Below are 20,688 nucleotides of genomic sequence, written 5' to 3' on the forward strand. Positions count from 1 at the left end.
GGGTACCAGATGCTCCGTGAAAACTGCCTGTCACCCAGAGGTAAGCAGGAGATGGCTTTGCCTCCAAGAAAGATCTTGGCAATTTAAAGGGGGCTTGAGAGACAACAAATAAAAGAAAATGGGGAAATAAATACAGAGGAGACGGAAAAGGAACATGAAAGATGACAGAAAAACCCAAGTTTGACATTCCAGGTGGTTTTCAGGGTGGATCTGGGCTGGACAGGGGCAGGACAGTCTCAAAGACAGCAATATTACAGCCATCCCAGCAATTCCCTTTCACCCCAGGAGCAAGAAGCGGCTTTAGAGCCTTAAATTAGCAAAGGCTTCATTGCTTCAACAGGCAGCTGAACCGGGGGAAAGAGCTTGTGCATAAATAAACTGTGCGGTTCATGCAGAGTTCACAGGCATCAATGGGTGAATTACACCCATGTCCCTGAGAGCTCCCAGGACAAAGCCCCAATAAAGCCCGGGGCAGGTGATGGTGTGAGGGGTCCTCAAGATGACCAAGCGACCCCCCCAGCTTTGGATCCAGGCCCTGAAAAGAGGCCGACATGCCTGGGTCTAAGGCAGCGGTTGCTGGCAGACAGCTCTCTGCCCACCCTGAGCTGGGTGTTGGGCAACTGGGCAGGGGGCTGCAGCCCTCCCACCCACAGCAGCCAGGGTCACCAGCACTGTGGGGTCTGTCCTGAGCCCCTGGGGTTCACTGGAGCTGGCCAGCCCCACAGACTTGAGCACCCACTGTGGCTGCAGAGAGGGCTGGACTTTATTAAACCTGAGCACGAGAATACAAAATACACCCGCATCCTTCCGAGCACCCACAAAAGAGTCCAAAACACAGCGTTTGGAGGCAAAAACCACCTGCGTTCCTTCTGTTCCAAGCAATGCAGGCAGGATGCAACATTTGCATGGAAAAGACCAAGCTGCTGTTTTGCTGTGTTGGGTACTAAGAGAAATGTGGTAGGGATCCTTCAGGCAGGCTGAGTTCCCATCCCTCCGGGGGTGGACGGGGAAAACCAGGGGTCCCTTCCCAAGCCGGTGTCCCTGGCTCACGCCGACAGCACGATGAGATCCTGGTGAAGCAGACGGGTTACCTTCCCTCTGAACATCCTCCGTGCAAGTGACGGGCGCTGCCTTTGCTCCGGGGCAGAGCTGAGGTGCCGTCGGGAGAACCTTGGGGCACAGCTGAAGCACTTACTTCGATGACGTCGACGTCCGCGTTGGTGAAGTCGATGTTCAGCAGCCTGGGGAGGGGAACCCCTGCTCCCAGCACACCTGCGGGTCACAAGCCAGCCCGGCTCAGCGCCGTGGGAGGGGGGGTCCCTGCCGAGCTTCTGCCCAGGGCTTGGTCCCCAGCTCCATCCTCCCTGTGTGCAAACCCCTCCCTCCACGAGTGCAAGGCTCTCTGGAAAGGCTTTGTGTCATGGGACTTAGCGCGTTGGCAAAACTTATTGTCATTTTCTCCTGCCCGTGTTAAGCAAAAGCGGCAAGGAGCAAGAAGACCCATGGGGGGGCTGCGGGGCCCCTGCTTCGTGATATGTGGGTTCGCCTCCCGGCAAAATGCTGCCATCTGAAATGAGCCCCCCCGTCAGTGCAGGTCAGTCCCAGTGGTTCCTATCCTATACGGCGAGGTAAGTTATACCTGCATGAACTTGTCATATAGTGTACAGTCTGGCACTCATCAATACGTGGATAAGGCATAACAGCTTCCTTACTGTTCATTGCAGGCAGGAAGGCAACATCGAAAATCTGGCCAACAAGCATCTCCAGGCGCGAGACCTGCAACAGGGAGGGGGGGTCGCTTAGTGCCATCGATGGTCCTGGTCCCGTGGTCAGCCTGGCCTCACCCTGTCCTTGGGCACATGGGGATGCTCCGCTCACACCAGCTAAACCTGACCTGAACCCTTGGTGCTCCAGCTCCACACCTGTCTAATGCAAACTCCCAATTCCACAGAAATTGGACTTTAAGCATTCTATGGTCAATTTTTAGTCCCCGGCTAATGCCATTCCACAGGCCCCTTTCCACTGGCGTTAAAGCTGCCTGCAGTAACCACCTCTGGAAACCAAATGTGCTCTATGTGCAGGTATCTTGTGACAGGGGAGCCCAAGATTCCTCCCAACTTTTGCCATCATTCCCTATGAGGCATGGGGATGAGCCTCCCCAGGTGCATCCCAAGGGGACATTGTGGACACGTGCGGGATGTCCTGCGGTTCACCAAGGACCCAAAACCTCTCCCTCTCAGTGAGGATTTTTTCTGAAAATTGCTCATGGATCATCCATGGAAAAAAAATCCATCTCCAGAGGTGAAAGGTGCTCTTCAAAATACAACACAACTGTTACACCGTAATTGGCCCTTATTTCTCCTGAGCCAGTATCTATCAGCACATTGCTTTCTGCAATGGATTTCGTATGTTGCTGAGGCTGCTCGTGTTCTTACATCAAAACCACCAATGGACGAAGACACCAAGGAGAGATCAGCCCTGCAGGAGGAAGCAGAGGTGAGTGAAATCCAAGCAGTTCCTCTAATGACCCAGTCCTGTCGACGCCCTCATTGTTGCAGAGCCCAGGAGGTCCCACATCCATGGCCACCCCAGCCACCCTCCCAGATGAAGACCAGGGTCCTACTTCTCCAGGCTAACGCTGATCTTCAGTTTGTTGTCCTCAACTGAAAACCAGGCCAGCAAGGAGGTGTCCTGCAGTCAGACAGAGAGGTCAGGGCAGGGGTGGCTCCTCCAGCCCTTGCCCAGCCCTTGCCCAGCCACATCACGTCGGGTGCAGGTCCCATCTACCGGCACCCCCACGCCTGCCGTGCTGGGAGGGGGAAACTGCAGGAGGAATTTCTGCACAGGCTGTTCCTTCATACATACGATATTCAGAAGGCAGAGAGACTTCTGGACATCATGTGGGTGGATTACCACCACCTCTGCTGTAGCGGTGAGCTGGATCACACCTTTGTTTTTCTTTAAGGTCACCACTGGTGCTTCAGGGACTGCAATTTTCAGCAGCAGTTCACGTGATTCAGGGTATGCCTTGAAAATCTGTCAACATCCAAAAATGGAAAGTTTCTGGTGGCTGGAACCAGGAACCACAGAGCAGGCTGCCTGCTCCGGCAGCATTTGCACAGTGCTGCTCTCAGGGGGCACATCTGGTGCTGAATTGCTCCAGCCCAACGAGTCTATATCTCAACTAGCTGAAGTGAAGTCAAGCTAGCCGTGAGCTCAGCCCCATGGGTGCCGCAAGTCCCGCTGAGAGCATCTCGTCCTGGCTGGAGGAGCACAGACAGCCCCGCATCCAGGCGGACGGGGCAGCTGCAAGGCTCGTCTGTGACCCGAGAAAGCTGCAGAGGATGGGGTGACAAACGGAGCTCTGGCCCTGCTGCGGTTTCCAGTTTTGGACCCGAGTCAGAGCTCGTTCACCTCCCTGGGATGTCTGGGATGGTGCCTCTGAGGAGGAAGGGATGAGGAGACCTCCCCAACCTCTGGACGCTGCTTCTCTGACCAGGTTCCTTGCAGTGCAAGGGGGAACCAGGACTCACCGCAGGAACCAGGGCTCCAAGGGTCGAGGTCGTTAGTGGCGGGAGCTCCGGAAACTGTGACAGAGAAGAGAGAAATGCTGCCTCTGTGCATGGAGGTTTTCAGCAGAATCTGCTTTCACCGGTAATGAGCCTTTTACCACATGGTCTCTCACTCGCATTTTTTCACCTAAGATAGCAGAGACCCTGGTAGATGGTACAGAGGTGCTAAAGCATCGCATGGTGGGACCAGCCTGCAGTCCTTCCAAACAGTCCCGAGTCCTTCCAAACCCAGAGGTAGGCAGTGCTCCCCACTCACCATGCCGGTGGAGATGTCCAGGTCCAGGGCACCCTCCTTCTGCAGGACAGAGAGCACCGAGCCGAGGAAGTTCACAGAAAGGCCCAGCTGTGAGGAGCTGGTGTCTGCCATGGGTGGCAGGGGTGGCATGGGGACCCATGGTGGTGTGGGGACAGTTTCTGGCTTTCCCAGCGGATAGTCCACCAAGCCTCCTGCCGCTGTCCTGACGACAGTCTGGAGTTACAGGGGAAGGAAGCACAGGCCAAAATGTTTGCAATATTTGCCTTTATGGTTAACTTCATGTTCCTTCAGTGTGAAATCGCTGCACGCACGACCACACCAAGTCAGGCCCCGTGACATTTCCTTCTCCAGAAGTTCATGAAATGCAAACCCCGCTGCACTCTCCCGTGACGGTGGCAGCAGCAAGAGCAGGGCACCGAGCCGGGACCTCCCAGAACTTTCCACAGCCTCCTTGGAGCCTACTGCTCAGGTGTAGGTGGCCCAAGGAGACCTTCCCAAACCCAAGTGAAATATCCCAACCCTGGTACATAGATGGAAGGAGAAGATGCAGGACTTACGTTCAAGTCTACCTCAAGGAACTGGCCGGTTACCAGGGGAAGGCTGGACACGGTGTACTGGATACTGCCCAGCAAACCCAGGGGCACCAGTGCTGGGGGGAGAGGAAGGGAGTCAGCGATTCCCTGCTGGGCTCGGGTGCAAATACCCCCTCCCCTGCCCGGCAGCTCTTTTTCTTCCAGAAGAGCCCTGGCTTGCAGGTGGGCTCAGGGCAGCCACTTGGCCCCGGCTCCGAGTGCTCTGTGCTGAGCAGTAATGCCGCAGGAGACGAGCAGTGCGTGCCGCTGCTGCAAATGCGGGGGACAGCTCACAGCCCCCACCAATGACAACTTTATGCACCCAGGGGTCTTTCTGTCCATCATTAGAGACAGGGAAAGGTGAGAGGTGGGGAGAGGAGCGCATCCTGCAGCGTGCTGGGGCACTGCTCCCTGGCTGCTGCCCGGGGGTGAGGGGGTCTGGGCAAGGAGCTGCCGGGGGTCCCCGCTCCCGGTATGGGGCAGACCTGGGGTCTGCAGGGTGAAGTGTGGGGGGGGTCACTGTTCCCACCTGGGGTGCAGAAGTGGAGGGGAAAGCGTCACAGTCCTCACACTGGCAGAGCGGAGGTGACACAAGGGGCAAGGCGTGGGACCCACCAAGTACTTACAGTTCACAAGACCCAGCTGGTCGTTGACGAGTCCCAGGGCGATGTCGACCACCGGGCAGAGCTGCAAGAGTCAGGGAAGGACAGTGGGTAACCTGCGTTCAGAGCCATGCAAGGACACGCAGCCCAGCTCAGCTCTGCCTTGCTTTCCCTGGGGATTGGAGCTCCGGGCGTGTGGGATGGCAGTCCCCGCCGGTCACTCCATGGTGCTGCTGAGGCTGCACCAGCTCTGGATCTGGCCCTGGGCACCTTGCCCATCATCAGAGAAGCAGGGTTAGGGCTGGGTCCCAGGAGCCCATGTGGGATGGCTGGACAGACCCCGGCTTTCAGGAGGAAGGAGATTCAATTAGCCCATAACACAGTCCAGAGCATCATTAGAAACTCCCAGGCACTTGGGCGGACCTGCACCGGGCTTGCTGATTTTGCATTTGGGAGGAGGGAGCAGCTTCTCCCAAGCAGGTGGAGACATGGCATGTGTCCCCCGCTCATCCCAAACTACTGAGTGGGCAGGTGGATGCAGCAGCCCTGGGACAGCAGAGGTGCTCCTGAATGCAAGCGATGCTGCGGGGAGCTGCACCGCAGCTTTTCAGACTCATCACTCCTTTCCAGGATGGAGTTTTTCTTCCGACTTACCAGATTAGGAAGAAGTCTGTTCAGGACACTTGCCGATAAATTATCCACAATTGGGAGCAGGCTGTGGAAAAATAAAGGAGCACCATGAAAAAAACCTGCTGCAAAGTAAATGGGTCTTGTTAAACAATTCCCTGTGAATAGTGTGGAGCACAGACCTCCCGGAGCAAGGCAATTGCAACAGCAAAGTGAATTGTGTACGCTTGGATTTTGCATGAGATAAGTGTAATTTGCATCCCAAAATAGCCAGTGGGAAATTTAGTGCTGCCTTTTATCTACTAGTGTATAGTCTCCTTAAATGAGCAGAAACAACCTCAGCCCAAGTGGTTTCTATGATTTACATACCACGTACTTATGTCTCAGGAGACCCCGTGCAATGTCAGTTAAATTGACCTGTGAATGTGGCACGTGGGACAGAAATGTCCCTCCAGGACCACTGTGGGGTCGTGCAGCCCTCTGGGGCAACATGTTCATTTACTGCAGCTGCATGAGGGGCACCCAGGGACCACCACTGCCAGAAGCCCTTTGCTCAGCCCCATGCCATGGCCGGTGACCATCACTGTCACCTGCAGAGACAGCGGCTGCCAGTGTCACGGTCACCCACAGGACTGAGACATGCAATGGGGAAATGCCCTTGTGCATTTGCCGTTCTGCGGGTGCGGGCTGGGGCCAGCAAAGCCCAATGGTGAGGTGGCTCATGCCGGCAGAGAAGGAAACCTCCATCACTCACCCTCTCAGGAGTCTGACTTTAATGCCACCAAGGAGGGTATTGCATCGTTCTGTCACCAGTTTGGGGTAGCCCGTGCCATCCATGGTTAGCCTGACCCTTGATGTGATGTTGACTTCCACTGCGATGTCAAGCAAGCCCAGGAGGCTGTGCAAGGGAAAGGAGCAACCTTCAGAGGAGCAGCCTCTTCCCACAGAACAGGAGCAGTGTGTCCCTCTGGAGACACCCCTCGTGGCAGTGCTTCCAGCGAGCCCGGGGCACGGCTGGCACTGCCACCAGCAGCACCAGCCCGACCTACCTCTTGGCGTTGAGGGCCACCCGGGTGTAGAGGTTGAGGTGGACGCCGATGCCAGGCAGGAGCCGCAGGGACACCCTGGGGAGCGTCAGCTCCACGATCCTCAGCCTGCAGGGACAGTGAGGGGACACCATGAGTGGGCTCTGAGCCCAGCACCCCCCCACCCGGGCTCTACTGCTCACACAAAGCCACTGCTCCAGGGGTGGGTGAGTCAGAGGCCATTTAGACCAGAAATGGCAGAAGACACCAAGTTTTCTCAGTTATTTTCCAGTTTTATCAGAAGCTTTGCTTTAGTTGCCTCATTATTGCTTGTGCTTCTGCTTGGTGCTGGGCTTTAAATAAGAGTTAAAATGCAAACAAGTGAGCATTGGCAGTGGTGGCACTAGCTGCCCAGAGCTGACGCGTGGTCCGATGCACCCTCTAGGGGCAAGCGCCTTTCAACTACCGATTCCTTTAACTTGTGTAGTTCAAGAGGCTCTTTTGCAGCCAGCGATGCAAACCTGGCAGGGCTTCCAGGCAGCATTTATCTCAAAGCATCAGCTCCAAACCAGATCTGAGCATCTACTGAAGCATCACCATCGCCCCCCAGCAAACAGCACTGAGGTTGCCCCCCCTGCAAGGAGACCGGACGGTGCTGTCCTTACCCAGTGAGCCCCTGGATGGTGCTGAGCAAGCCGCCTTCGCCAAGGACGCCGAGCAGGCCACCACCTCCCAGCAGCCCTCCATTGCCCAGAAGCCCTCCTCTGCCAAGAACGCCACCGGGGCCACGGAGGATCCCTGCCGTGCCGAGAAGACCTCCGTCGCCGAGCAGACCTCCTTGTCCCACTGCTCCTCCAGCAACCCCTGCAGGGATGCCATCCCTGGGGGCATCGCCACCAGCTGCCGGCCAGCCTCTGGGAGAGTTTTTGGGCTCCCCCCCGTAAGCGCCTCCACCACCCCCTCCACCTGGCGAGTCACCGCCGGCATTGCCCCCTCCACCAAGCAGACCACCAGTCAGCCCCCCCAGCAGCCCTCCACCACCGCCGCCCAGCAAACCACCAGTAATACCACCAAGCAGACCACCGCCACCAAGCAGACCACCACCGAGGAGACCTCCTCCGAGGCCACCCAACAGGTCTCCACTTCCATCTGTGCCGGGAGGTCTGCTCCCAAGCGGCACCTCTCCGAAGGCGCCTTGGAGGGCATTGCCTTGCCTGAGTGAGCCTGTAAGAGCTGGAAACATCACCCGCCATCAGCTTGTGTGGCAGAGCCACCTCCCCAGCCACCACTTCAGCCTTCGAGTTGGCCCCCTGCCCACACCATTACTCGTTGTGCTCTTCAAGCATGGGTTGTCGAGGGGTTTGTGCTCTCCGTTACCATTGCTGCCTATCCCAGTCCCTAACTATCCCCTGTCAGTTTTCCCATATATGATGTAACAGAAAGGGCTTTGGGATCTAGGACAGGAGGCACCTTGTTAAGACCTGTATAAAGCAGCTCGCGGGAATTTGCCGGCAGCCGCACCAGGTCAGGCAGCAAATGGTGTGGCAGAGGTGCAAGGGCTGGGCACTGATAAATCCTAAATGTGAGATAACTGAGGTGCCGAGTGGCTCACACCTCCTGAGCAGTGCAGGCTCTCGGGAGTAGCAATCCTCCACATGTGCAATGTCTCTTTTCTTTTAGGAGCCTGGCCAGTTGAAATTTTAATTACATAAAAAAATGACTCCGGGTTCAGTTTGGAGGGGAAGGTTGGCATGTGAGCCTCATGCTCTTCCATGTGCAATTCCCTTCCCTTCCCTGGCTGATCGGGCTGTGCTGGTACAAGGGCATCAACCCCCAAGGATCACTGTTGGTTCCTGTTTCCCAGGATCCCGCTACAAGGAGGCAGAGTGACTCACCATCGCTTAAAACACCTTTACTGAGCCTGAGGACGGCATCTTTCGGCTGGCTTAGTGATGGGGTCAGCAGGGCATACAAGAGGGCGATGCCCAGAACCGGTGGCATGGTGTCTTCTGCTCGGCTGGGAGAGCTGTGGGTGCTGGCAGGACCTGGGGAAGAACAACGGGAAAAAAGTGGGAGTAGGCTGGGCAAACCCCTGGAGATGAAGAGGAGTCAGATATTTCGAGCTGGGTGAGAATTTTTCAGTGACTAGAAAACATGAGCTTTAGGAGGACCAAAACAGTTCATGAGTTAGGGCGACATTCAGCAAATAGATCTGGACACACACAAAGAGGGGGGTGTCCGTACGCACATCCTCAGGGAATTTTTCAAGCCAGCTCCCACACAACCCCAGCACCTGTTTGCTTATTCCTATTTATGGGCACCCCGGGCAACCTGCTCCTTTCCATCCCCGGTCACCATGACATAATTTTAAACTTACAGTATGAAGTCATTATTCATAACTTATAGACTACACTGAGCTCCCCTTGCTAATAACCGCCCTGTGAGTAGGTATGCAAATTAATGTTGCAATTATACAAGCAACTCACACTTGGAATAAAGCTTTTCTTTTTAAAATGGGATGTTATAACCTTACAACAGTAAAAATAATAAGAACAACCTTAAAAGGATATTGCAACACAAAAATTCCCTAAATTTTTTTGTCAAATGAATATGTTTTTTAATTCAGAGAATGGTTTTCATTTTGCTATAACAACCTTCTTGCCTGATTTTTCAGGCTAGTCACTAAAAATAAAACAGAATGACATACCTGCATTTCTACCATTATAGGTATTATTCCCACGTTTTTTTCTTGCTCACCAGAGTACATTGTAAGGCTTGTAGGTAAAATCGTGGCTCTGTCCCCCAAGCTTACAACACCCCATACCACTATTTTGATCATCTTTCTTTACCTGGCCTTATCCTGAATTTCAAAGCCTGGCTTTGGTCTGCAGTGCTCAGCTCTTGCTCAAGGGGAGACCTTACAGTGGTCCATAGGCACCTCTGCTTTAACATGTAGGAACAGTGGGTCCTTATATAGCAAAGCTGATGCAGAAAAAGTGGAAAGATGCCTAAATTGTAAAAGCTGGGATAGTGGATTGAGTGTATAAAGTAGCATTTGTGGTTTTAATATATTCCAATATAAATAAAGATTTGTAAAACAGGGAAAAGCATTGAGCAACAGGTTATTGGATACCCAGTTACCAGGCAGTGCTGTTACCCAAGAGCCCAGAGCTAAAGCAAAGGAGAAGGAGCCCGAGACTCTGCGGGCTGCAGCACGTGAGGCTGCTGCTGACCCTGAAAGAGCCGTGCTGGAAAATCAGCTTATTCCAGACAAATCCCCACTAACACTTGCACACAAGCTGTCACACACAAATTACCGTAGCAGAGTAATTTTTCAAGTTTCCAGCGAGCATGTGGGGAGGCTCCAGAAAAGCACCAGGAGATTTTTATCTCCTTTAATGCTTGACCCAAGAAGCGGTTTCTGAGGATCATCCCACCCGTCCCGGCAGCCGCCAACCACTTCCCGGCAGACGGTATTTCCTCGGCCTCAGAAGAGCCCCTGTGCGGAGGGACATGCCGCTCCACGTCAGCTCCAGACCATAAGGGGTCTTTTGTCCTGGTGTTCTCAACACTTAATACCTTTGTGAGATAAAACCTGTTGCTAACAACCTGGTGCATCTTACACAATAAGGGGATAATATGCTCCTGAGCAAAGCAGTAGGAAGGTGTAAGCTCAGTTTATCTGTGCCTGGCTCCGTACAGAGCCTTGCACAACAACCACCACCGGGCTCCACGTGCGACACGCTGCAGATGAGCCTCCAGCAAGGAGCTGCTCCCCCTGCAACAAGGGTTTCAGATGAGTCGGAAATATCAGCAAGCGCTTTGCTAAATCCGCAGTGGTTTTGCATTGCGAGCACCTCCTCTGCCCTCCGTCAGTCTGGCATGAGCAGCACCCAGCTGGGCAAGGGATGGGCTGTGGCAGGGCACCCACGTGCACCAAACCCCTGCTCCCATGCGAGCTGCTGTTTCACACCTTATGGCACAGGCTGAGCTTCAAAAACACTTTCTGTAAGGTACCGGCTTGTTCGCTATAGGTACAGCCTCCTCTTCAAGCTGCACTGCCTGTCCGTGGGCCATACGGCATAGGGGCATGGTGGAGACAAATGGATGCTGGCAGCCAGAAACCCATATCAAATAAATATTAAGAGAGGGAAATACTGAGGCAGTGAATTATTTTTATTGAAAGAGCAATACGAGAGCAACCTTTACGCTTAAGAAAGAGCTCTGCTTCCCAACTACGGATGTTAAAAGTGCCCACAGAAACCCCCCTAACATCCACCAGCTGAGCAGCTTTCCCTACCCTGATGCCAGGCTACACCAGCACCAGCCGACCAGAGACCCTCAGGCCACGGCGGTAACACAGGGTGTTACTCAAGGGGAAATGAAGATGGAGACAGCAGAGATGAGCAGGGCTCTGGGGCTCACGGTGCATTGCCTGCCTCAGACGGCGAGCAGGGTCGAGGGTCCTCCCAAGCAGGATCCTTTGAGACTGGTCTGGTTGAGAGAGTCATCTGCCTGGGAGAAGCAGCACAAAAACTATTCAGTTTTCTCATACAGACTTTCACCAGCTTTTCCCTGTATCCCAGGTGAGGTTTTCCTGTGGGTCCACACCAGCAGAGGGACCTCCTGGAAACCAGGAGAAGCCCATGGGAAATGGGACTGGCCAGAGCGGCGCGGGGCTTTGGGCTCCACAGGTCCCTGCCCCGGGGTGGGCACAGCCCCCTCTCCCTGGGAAGGCATCACTGTGGGAAACGCAATCCTTACGTCGGTGATGTCAACCTTGGCGTTCCTGAGGCTGGTGTTGAGAATGTTGGGCAGAGGGACCGACACACGCAAGGCATCTGCAAAAGCAAGTGAAAGCGTCTCGCCACTGGGGGGGAACCAAACGGAGGCAGCGAGGGAAGGGGGAGAGCCCCAAATCCGACTGAGTTTGAGAGAAGGGACCCAGACCCTGGCCATACCGTTAATGGCAGGTACGTATGCAGCAGCAAGTACTTGCTTGAGCCATCCTGCAAGCAGGGAGACCTGCAGGGGAAGAAGACATGTGTCAGTACCAGCAGAAGAGAGCAACAGTTATTGGGAGGAAAACAGCAATGTCAGGGTTATCAGCTAAGTTCTGTCACTGCAGGATGCTCAGAGCTATGAGAGGCAAACGCTGGGAAGCTTCCTTCAGTGAAACTCTGCCAGGACTGAGGGTGGGGGGCTATAGCAGGACATGGCCTTTGGGTAACTTCTTCTCAGTTATTCCCCCCCACTTCCCAGCACCCCCAGTGCGCTGCCAACAAGTGAACATATACATCCGAGTGTCACTGCTATAGGGCACAGGGGATCGACAGGGCAGACAACAATTGGCCTCTGCCAAGACAAGGAATGTGAAGACTGGAGAAGAATTGTCATTTTGGTTCTCCTTCCCTACACACAGTCTCTGGCCAACACATCGCTTGCTGCAGCGCCTCGATCCAAAGCAGCGTGCACTTACACTGAGAGGGTCGAGTCTCAGGGGTGCCCGTGTCAGGCTGATGCTACAAAAGATAAAAACAAGGCAGAGTTGGGGTGCATTGGGTGCAGCCCTCCTCCAGCTTCCAAATGCTGCTCAGACCCTTTCATGGTCTGGAATTTGTCTCACCCACATAAAGATACAAGGATTTTGAAAATAGGGCAACTTTTTTACAACTCTCTCATCACTTCAGACATGCACTTGGTCTGAGGCTGGGGCTGAGAGGAGGCAGAAAAGCTCTGGCAGCCCTTTACATCCCTGCCACCTCTACACTGCACTCCCTGATCACTGTCACCAGCCTCATCTTGTCAGGCTCCTGGGAGCATCCCCAGGCAGAGCCCCCACAGCAACCGCAGAGCTCGGCTCTACCTGTCAAGAGCCAGGGAGGTTTGCAGTTTGCCGTCGGAGACCGATGGGGTGATGTTCAGAATGATGTCCTGAAATTGGAACAACGGAAGAAATGAGGTTATTTCCCTGTGTAGCTCCCAAGACTGAAAAGAAAACCCAGAGTATTTGTAAATAACCCATTCTGAGAAAAAACACCTGTCTGAGCCTAGAAAGTGCTTTTTTTTGACAGATGGCATCATGTATTTCTCTCCCCAGGGTTCACCCTTCCTGTCTTTATTTTGTATTATCCCTTAAACATTGCGCTTGTTACGAGCATTTTAAAAGGACGGGGCACCACCATTTTGAAGATGTAGTAAATTCAGAAGTACAAGTATGACATGGCTAAGGGCAGGACAAGCCGAGGGGATGCCAGAGAACAGCCAGACTCACCCCTTGCCCTGTTTCGGAGGTCTCATCCCCCGGGAGCCCACTCACCGTGTCGAGGGAGAAGAGAGGCTTCTGGGAGGACTGCAGGAGGGGACTCAAGATGTCGATGGAGGCTTTGAGGGTGGCAGTGGCTCTTCGGTCCCTCACGGCCACCACTGGCTTGTTGGCCACCCGCACGCGCAGCTCCAGCGGCAGAGAGCCGGGGAGGACCTTGGCGATCTGCACGGGGCAGGGGGAGGTCAGGGCAACGGCAGGGGGGTCTTTGCATGGCCAGGGTGGGCGTAGGGTTGGAGATCAATGCGCACGAAGGAGGTGGCTGACCTGGGGGATGAGCGGGAGGAGGGCAGACGTGGACAGTGAGATGCTATCGGGCACCTGCAGGAACGGCACCAGCGGTGTCGGCGACCAGGAGGGTTTGTGCAAAGCCCATGCTGGGCTCGGCTGGACCCCACCAACAAATACAAGCACGTGGTGGCGAGTACCCTTGGGTCACCCAAGAGCCACAAGGACCCTGACCCAGCCCCGGGGAGGGGTGTCGTGACCCACCATCGAGTCGGTGATGCTGAGGCTGAAGGCTCCCTGCCCCTGGATGGGCTCCAGCAGGGTGCTGAGGATGCGCTGGGGGAGCCTGAGCAGCGGCGGGTGGCCGGTGGCTAGTAACACCGTGGCGGCAAGTGACGGTCCCTGCGTGGAGGCCACCACGCCGCCTTCCGCATCCCCGGCGAGGAGCTGCAGGGGACAGAGCAGGGGAGGGACGCTGGTGGGGCTCGTAGGGCTGTGGCCACGCCGGGCACCCTGCTCGCCCGTGGACCTCGTGGAGAGGCTTCACGCGGGGCGAACTGACACTTCAATAAACCTGCGGCTGCTTCAGCCTGTTCTAGCACAGGCAAAGGCTGCATCTGCTGCAGCTTTCCCTTTAAAACACTGTCACGTCTCCCAGTCAGAAAGACACATTGCCAATATTTTTGGCCTGATTGTGGTCCCTACCAATTACATACCAAACTTTTGCAAACCACTTAGAAATGGAACCTGCTTGTGAATGGTGACCACTGCTCCTGTATGAAATTAAGCTTTTCTGATTAGCAACTGTGAGAGTGCTATAATTATGCTTAATTAAGCAGCCTCAAGCCAATCTGCTTCATGCTACCCTCAAGGATTAGCAAGTGAAAAAAATGAGGTAGAGACCCAGTGATGGCATTAGCACAGCCATGGCCGGACCACACTCATCAGTACCTTCCAGTGAATGCTTTCCTGAAGACAGCTGGAATAAGACGAGCCTTCGACAAATAGCCACCACATTCAGATGAATTACCCAAACTCACCAAGTCCAAGGTCTTTGGGCCAGGGGAAGCGGTGGCACTTACATTTAGATCCAGCTGGATGGCGTCGCCGCTGATGAAGGAAAAGGGGGGCAGATCTCCCAGAGCCCCGAGCGGGGACGCAGCTGTGGGACACAGGGAAGAAAGCCTTTAAGCTGCAAGGAGAGGGGGATGCTCCCAAATCCCGTGGTCCCAAGAGATATCGGAAGCAACAGCGGCTCCTGCTCACAGCGTTCCCAGCTGGACAAGCTGCTAGAAAGCATTATTTTGCAGCAAAAATATTGTTTCTAAAAGCAACAGTTCCTGAAGTGGCTTTCTGCAGGAAAAACTGTCTGCTGCTGCTCTGGGGCAAGGGAAATTGAATGCTGTGCTTGAGCCGAGACTTGTGTTTTTAGGAAGTTGTTAAAATATTTGTATTTACCCAGTGTAAAAAAAAAAACAACCAATCCTAAGTGCAGGGGGTCACACAGGAGCAGAGGAAAAGGAGGGTGCCAGCACTTACGCGTCCTGGAGCCGAGCAGAGTGCTCACCACGTTGAGCCTGCTGTTGACGATGTTGCACCCCTGGGGAGGCAGAGAAAAGTTAGAGCCCCGGCACCCGCAGCACCGGCGGACGTACATTGCATTAACACGAGTAGGAAAAAACGGCTCTGCCGGGGTTGTGCGGCGTGGGTAGGAGCCGCTGCCGGGCAGGGTTTGGTGGGACACCCCGTTACAGCAGTGCTCGGCATCAGGCAGGCGAGTGGCCCCGCTAAGCCAGGGTGGGTTTCTCCTCCCGGGCAAGACTTGCTCACTGCGACCGCTAAACCAGCACGTGTCTCAGAAACCGGTTTGCCGGTGGTGCCTGGCACAGGCGATGGTGCGGGCGAGGTGCCGGTGCCCGTCGGTGGAGAGGACAGGCTGACCTCCCCGGCTGAGCCCACAGCTGTGCAAACAGCCGCGTCCGCGGGGGCTGCCTGCCCTGCCTGCCCACCCAGCACCTCGCGTGAAGATCGCTTTGCAGGCTTACCACCTCACGCAGGACATCACTAAGGAGGCGTTTTAAAGGCTGATCCAGCAGTGGCACTTTGGGTCTGGGTAACAGGAAAATAGGAAATAAAAAGTGATGTAGATTAACGGCTGGAAAATAAAAGTATTTTGCACAAGAGAAATACGAGGCCTCACTTGCACTGTCCAGGGCCGCATACAGGGCCAAAATATTACCAAAACCAAGCCTTCTGAATCCAGCCGAGTGCTAGGTTCCCAGCACAACCCAGAAATATTCTTTCTTGAGCCCAAATTTTAAAGGAAAGGTCAGCTGTTCCCCTCCGAGGCCGGCAGCCGGGTATTTCAGCCTCCGAGGCATCAGGCACAAAAGCACTGCCTTCGATGGCCAGCAGCACCAAGGTTTCCCACTGCCACAGGGGCCACGTGCTGGCCTTGAGCACCCTGCTCACACGGATGCCAACCTCTCACGGAAGCCTACCTCACACGGATGTTTATGTCCAAAGTCTTGCAGTCCTTATCGCTCTGGAGAGCCGCCCACTTGTCCTGGACCAGCATGACCACATCTGCCTCCACCTGCATGCAGAGCGCCCTGCCCGGCGCACTGCTCGGGGGGGGAAACACAGCACGCGGCTCAGGAAATTTGCTGGCCATTTACTTTCCAAAGAGATGGTGACCCCCTGTCCTGAGCCGTGCCCCTGACGGACACGCCGTACCTGGTGCTCTCTACCAGCAGCTTGGTGTTGAAGCCCACCTCGTGCCCAAAGCCTGGCAGGGAGCGCAGACTTATTTTGGGGAGGGTGTTGTTCACAATTTTCAGCCTGGATGGTTGAAACAAGGCAAAGGCAGTAAGTAGCACATTTGTACAGTGGATGCCCTATCCCCTTGGTCCCCAGCGCTGTGGGCAACTGTGGAACCACAGTCTCAGGGTCCTCTCTGCCCTGGGTCAGCAGGGATCCCGGCCGGCCAGGAGCAGCTTGTGGCACATACAAGGCACCCTTGCATGGCAGGCACATACAGAAAATCCCAACAGCTGAACCCTCATTTATGAACCTGCCCCAGGAGGGGAAAGAGGGGCCCCCATATGTTCAGACAGCAGGCTCCAGACCAGAGCCTCCTTTCCCCAGCGTGACCCAGACACACCAAGGGCTGCTCAGGGACACCCATGTCCCACTCTCACTCACCCTGTGAGATCTCCACTATTTCCACCAAGAAGATTGCCAACGAGACCATCTTTTCCAAGGAGACCACCTTTTCCAATGAGAATATCAAGGACAACATCAAGGAGACCATCAACAAGACCATCTTTGCCAAGGAGACCATCAACAAGACCATCTTTGCCAAGGAGACCACCAAGGACACCATCTCTGTCAAGGAGACCACCAAGGACACCATCTCCACCAAGGATTTTGCCAGTGACACCATCGCTGCCAAGGAGACCACCAAGGACACCATCTCTGTCAAGGAGACCACCAAGGACACCATCTCCACCAAGGATTTTGCCAGTGACACCATCGCTGCCAAGGAGACCACCAAGGACACCATCTCTGTCAAGGAGACCACCAAGGACACCATCTCCACCAAGGATTTTGCCAGTGACACCATCGCTGCCAAGGAGACCACCAAGGACACCATCTCTGTCAAGGAGACCACCAAGGACACCATCTCCACCAAGGATTTTGCCAGTGACACCATCTCTGCCAAGGAGACCACCAAGGACACCATCTCTGTCAAGGAGACCACCAAGGACACCCTCTCTACCGAGGAGACCACCAAGGACACCATCTCCACCGAGGAGACTGCCAACAGCACCTTCTCTGCCAAGGAGACTGCCAACAGCACCATCTTCACCAAGGACTCTGCCAAGAGGACTACCTTTTTCAAGGAGACCACTGAGCAGCTTGCCGCCAAGGAGACCACCCTGAAGCTTCTGGAGGTCACGTTTGGCTAGTGAATGTTTAATATCTGAAAAAAAGGATAAGAGGTCACTGTGAACTATGTGGACTCAGCATACAAGCACACTGTGTCAGCCTGGCTGTTCCTTCCCCTCCACTATCCCTCTGTCTCCCTCTTTATACAACAGGGGTGGTGGCACCAGCCACTGTAAAGTATCTGAAGTGCCATCTCCAAAGTGTTTTATAAATGCAAATTACCAGCATTGCCACTACTGCTGAATGGATCTGGACAGTTTCTGATTTTCTGAGCATGGTCAAGAGACAGAAAGAGCAGAACTGGTCTCAAAAAAAAAAAAAAAAGATAAATCCTGTCTCTTCCGTACACTTACCATCTACATCCACTTTGCCAACCGAGGACATGATTCCAAGTCCTTGTGAAGGGGTCTGCAGGCTGCAGAGAAGGAAAACAGCCCAGAACGCAGACATCCTTGGTCCTGATAACTGTAGAAAGTGATTGCCATCAGTGCAATGCTGGGACAGTGAGCACAAGCCAGTGGGGGGAGGAAAGAGGAGGATGGAGGAAAGAAAAAGGAGGAATGACTGTGAGGGGAGACAAAATCAGAGAGGAAGCTGCTGGCATCTCTCCCACCTCCTCACCACACTGGTGGGCACAGTAAAACTCCTGATGGCACTTTCCTGCAGGAGGAACCAGAACTTCAACAACGGTTGCTCCAAAGACCGACTGTCACAGCAGCCAAGTGAAAAGCAAGCACTTGTTCGGTTGTTGCTGTTTTAATCCCTCAGCACTGGTGAGGAATGTTGGTGACTGATCTGGACGATCTGGGGGACATCTGTTCTGGAGGGGAATTTCTCCGAGAAACAAGATCACGTATCCCGCATGATGGGAACACAGGACGTTTCTGACAACATGATCATCTCTAGTCACGGAAAGAAAAGCAATGGCACCTACACAGGGCAAATGCACCAACATATCTAGTAAAGAAAGCATCTCCTTGTTTGAATGTCATGATCTCTCCACAAACATCAAGCTTCCCTCTGCATAAAAGCACCTTTTGCTAGAATTGTAAGAAGGAGAAAATAGTTTTCAAAGTTTCAGTGTCATTGAAAAATTTCTGTGGGACCTACAACTTGAAGTCGTTTTTTTTCTAAAGAACCATAATGAACTTCATTGCCCCAGATCCATTTAAATGTAAATAGCACATCAAAAAGGGATCAAAACAAGTGTGAGAGGTCTAATTCACCTTAGCTAAAAATCTATCACAGATAATAGAGTTTTACCAAAAATAATTTAAGTGATAATTGTTTATGAAAACCATGAAATATCCTTTCTTCTTCAAGGACTGCAAATACAATGAACATGCACGTCTGTTCTTAAGAAACTCATAGTGAAAGCCGCTGCACATTTTACTTGTTGGAGCATAATTCAGGGAGGCAGCAGGCAAGGATAACAATTTTTGTTAAAAAGCCAATACTCCCAAATGAACATTAAGGGTTCTCCTTTGGGAAGCATTCAGGTTTGCAGAAGCAGAAGCTAAGAGCCCACTTTCAGAGGAACAAGTTTGCTTTTACCTGACCAAGCTCTTGAGTGCGAGGCTCTCTCCAGCCGATGTCCCTGTCTTCTGAAGATGACCTGCATCAAGCATCTTCATATATAGAGCTTTACAGCAGGAAAGAGGCAAGTGATGTCATTGAGGACATCCAGAATAATTGCTGGGGAGCAAGACAAACAATGTATGGTTTCTGGTGACTTCCACTGCAAATATTTCCTTAGAGATGTTAGGAGTTAGGTAAATCATTGAGCAATGACCCATAGGGGCAGAGGCAGACTTGGCCAGCTCTGGGTGCCAGTCCGTACACCGCTGCCTGGTTTAGTACATCATCCTTTCGGGCTTGCTCTCATGTCAAGATGTGGACATGGCTGAGAAGTCATGCCCTGATAACATACTTTTTTGTTTTCAAATAAAATTGAGGTTTTGACTGAAAAATGTGTCAAAACACTGGCCACCCCTCACTGTTACGTACTTCTACAGCTCTCAGTGCTGAGCACTTTACCCTTGCAGTAAGCCCATGCAGCAGGGATGTGCCACACGTTATGGGTGATAAATGAAGGACCAGGCAGCACCTTTCTTAGTGTAAAGACAGACTGTGGAGATGATAGTCACAGAGGCAGGTATTCACCACCCAGGCCAGCAGGAGATGCCCAGCATTCCCATCCTGACTTTCCTGCAGACTGTGACCTTACCCAACATTTATCAAAGCCAACAGCACCTGTGCAGTGACTTGAACAGCTCATATTCTATTTGATAACTGAGGAAAAGCAGGTATTGAATTGGGAAGGAATAACGACACCATGATAAGGCGTATCAATTGGGTGTCATGGCTTTACGGATACCCTGAGCTGACAGACTCTTCGGAGAGACACCATCTGATTCAGAAATGCTGCACTGGTCTAACTGGCATGGCATTATTTCCAGGTCCATCACCTCTGCCTCAGAGCACTCCAGGAGGACTGGAGGTGGGATGCGCTGTCACGGGGAGATGCTGTTGAGAGCGTGATGCCATTGACGATGAAGCCAGGGAGCTCCCAAGCTAGACCCTGTCGGCTCTGGATCATTTTGAAGTCTTAGAGGCACCGTTGATCCCAGTGAGGGCATATCAGGAGAGGTGGCCTCCCCGCCACACCACCCCACACAACAAATGTGCTGCAGGAGAGGAACAGCCATGCAACTGCCCAGGGTCAGCTCTGTCCAGGCCCTCACCCTCTCAGATTTCTGGCCAGTTTTTTTCCATGCTGAATACTTGTGTCCCATGTGGTCCATCATTGCTTATTTAATGCCAGATAATTTACTGCTACAGGCAGGAGAAAAGGAGAAAAATTTCTGCTGAGCCAACATGTCATGTGCACCTACAGCCATGCTGGCTTTCTCCCTTTCACCCTGTCCTGGTCCCAATCACAAGCACTGCACGGATACACGGAGCTGCTGCCTCAAGCAGCACGAGACCAGTAGCCCTTTGGGGCAGGAAAAAGAAAACCCTCCTCTGGGGACCACAGAGCAAACGTGGTCCCCGCGTGTGGATCACATCCCATTGTGCAGAGCGAAGGCTGTCCGTGGCAGAGGGGAGGATGCATCAGCCAAGGGGACAGTGGTGAACTATTCACTCCTTCATGTGCTCATTAATGACTGGGGTGGATGGGCTACTTCTCAGCTCTGAGGAATAATAGTCCAGAAAAATGCTTGCTCAGAGTTAATACTTTCTGCAAACTTGGAAATAAGTATTTCTAGCAGATTAGCCAGCTTGTGTCACACATTAATTCCAGCTTTAAAAAAAATCTTAGCTAAAGGCCAAGGAAGGAATGGCAAAGGTGCCAAAATACTTAAGGAGTTGTCACTCTCCTTGCAACCTGATCAGCCAGGCACCTTGGGAGCACAAAGCCTTGCTGTCATGGCTAGATCATGACATTTGATAAGGTGGAAGAGAGTGTTAACAAGATGGTATTATGTTATCATCCCTCCTGAATTACTTTATACTTTGGGCAATCACTG

General features: G+C 53.3%; 2 protein-coding genes across 3 annotated transcripts; both read right to left on the reverse strand.

Moving 5' to 3' along the window:
* Nucleotides 1-745: 745 nt before the first annotated feature.
* On the reverse strand, nucleotides 746-8,691 carry LOC104315839 (BPI fold-containing family B member 4). Its single transcript, XM_069798733.1, has 16 exons — nucleotides 8,550-8,691; nucleotides 7,768-7,887; nucleotides 7,320-7,518; nucleotides 6,679-6,783; nucleotides 6,384-6,527; nucleotides 5,657-5,717; nucleotides 5,027-5,087; nucleotides 4,386-4,477; nucleotides 3,829-4,041; nucleotides 3,534-3,587; nucleotides 2,866-3,036; nucleotides 2,624-2,691; nucleotides 2,436-2,478; nucleotides 1,713-1,776; nucleotides 1,196-1,272; nucleotides 746-1,070 (listed from the first exon to the last, which is right to left on the reverse strand). Exons 1-16 carry the CDS (start codon nucleotides 8,653-8,655, stop codon nucleotides 1,047-1,049), a joined length of 1,602 nt encoding a protein of 533 aa, XP_069654834.1. The 5' UTR covers nucleotides 8,656-8,691; the 3' UTR covers nucleotides 746-1,046.
* Nucleotides 8,692-10,809: 2,118 nt separating this feature from the next.
* Nucleotides 10,810-18,750, reverse strand: LOC138688100 (BPI fold-containing family B member 3-like). 2 transcript variants are annotated; one of them, XM_069798753.1, is made up of 16 exons: nucleotides 18,713-18,750; nucleotides 17,512-17,623; nucleotides 16,412-17,192; nucleotides 15,944-16,048; nucleotides 15,709-15,831; nucleotides 15,253-15,316; nucleotides 14,747-14,807; nucleotides 14,290-14,369; nucleotides 13,472-13,654; nucleotides 13,247-13,300; nucleotides 12,974-13,144; nucleotides 12,521-12,588; nucleotides 12,134-12,176; nucleotides 11,616-11,679; nucleotides 11,419-11,495; nucleotides 10,810-11,169 (listed from the first exon to the last, which is right to left on the reverse strand). In XM_069798753.1, exons 2-16 carry the CDS (start codon nucleotides 17,606-17,608, stop codon nucleotides 11,095-11,097), a joined length of 2,046 nt encoding a protein of 681 aa, XP_069654854.1. In that variant the 5' UTR covers nucleotides 17,609-17,623; nucleotides 18,713-18,750; the 3' UTR covers nucleotides 10,810-11,094. The 2 variants fall into 2 exon arrangements, with proteins under 2 accessions (XP_069654854.1, XP_069654846.1); XM_069798745.1 differs by having other exon boundaries at nucleotides 15,709-15,834.
* Nucleotides 18,751-20,688: the final 1,938 nt, after the last annotated feature.

The sequence above is a fragment of the Haliaeetus albicilla genome, chromosome 2, assembly GCF_947461875.1.
Source record: "Haliaeetus albicilla chromosome 2, bHalAlb1.1, whole genome shotgun sequence".
NCBI classification, from domain to species: domain Eukaryota; kingdom Metazoa; phylum Chordata; class Aves; order Accipitriformes; family Accipitridae; genus Haliaeetus; species Haliaeetus albicilla.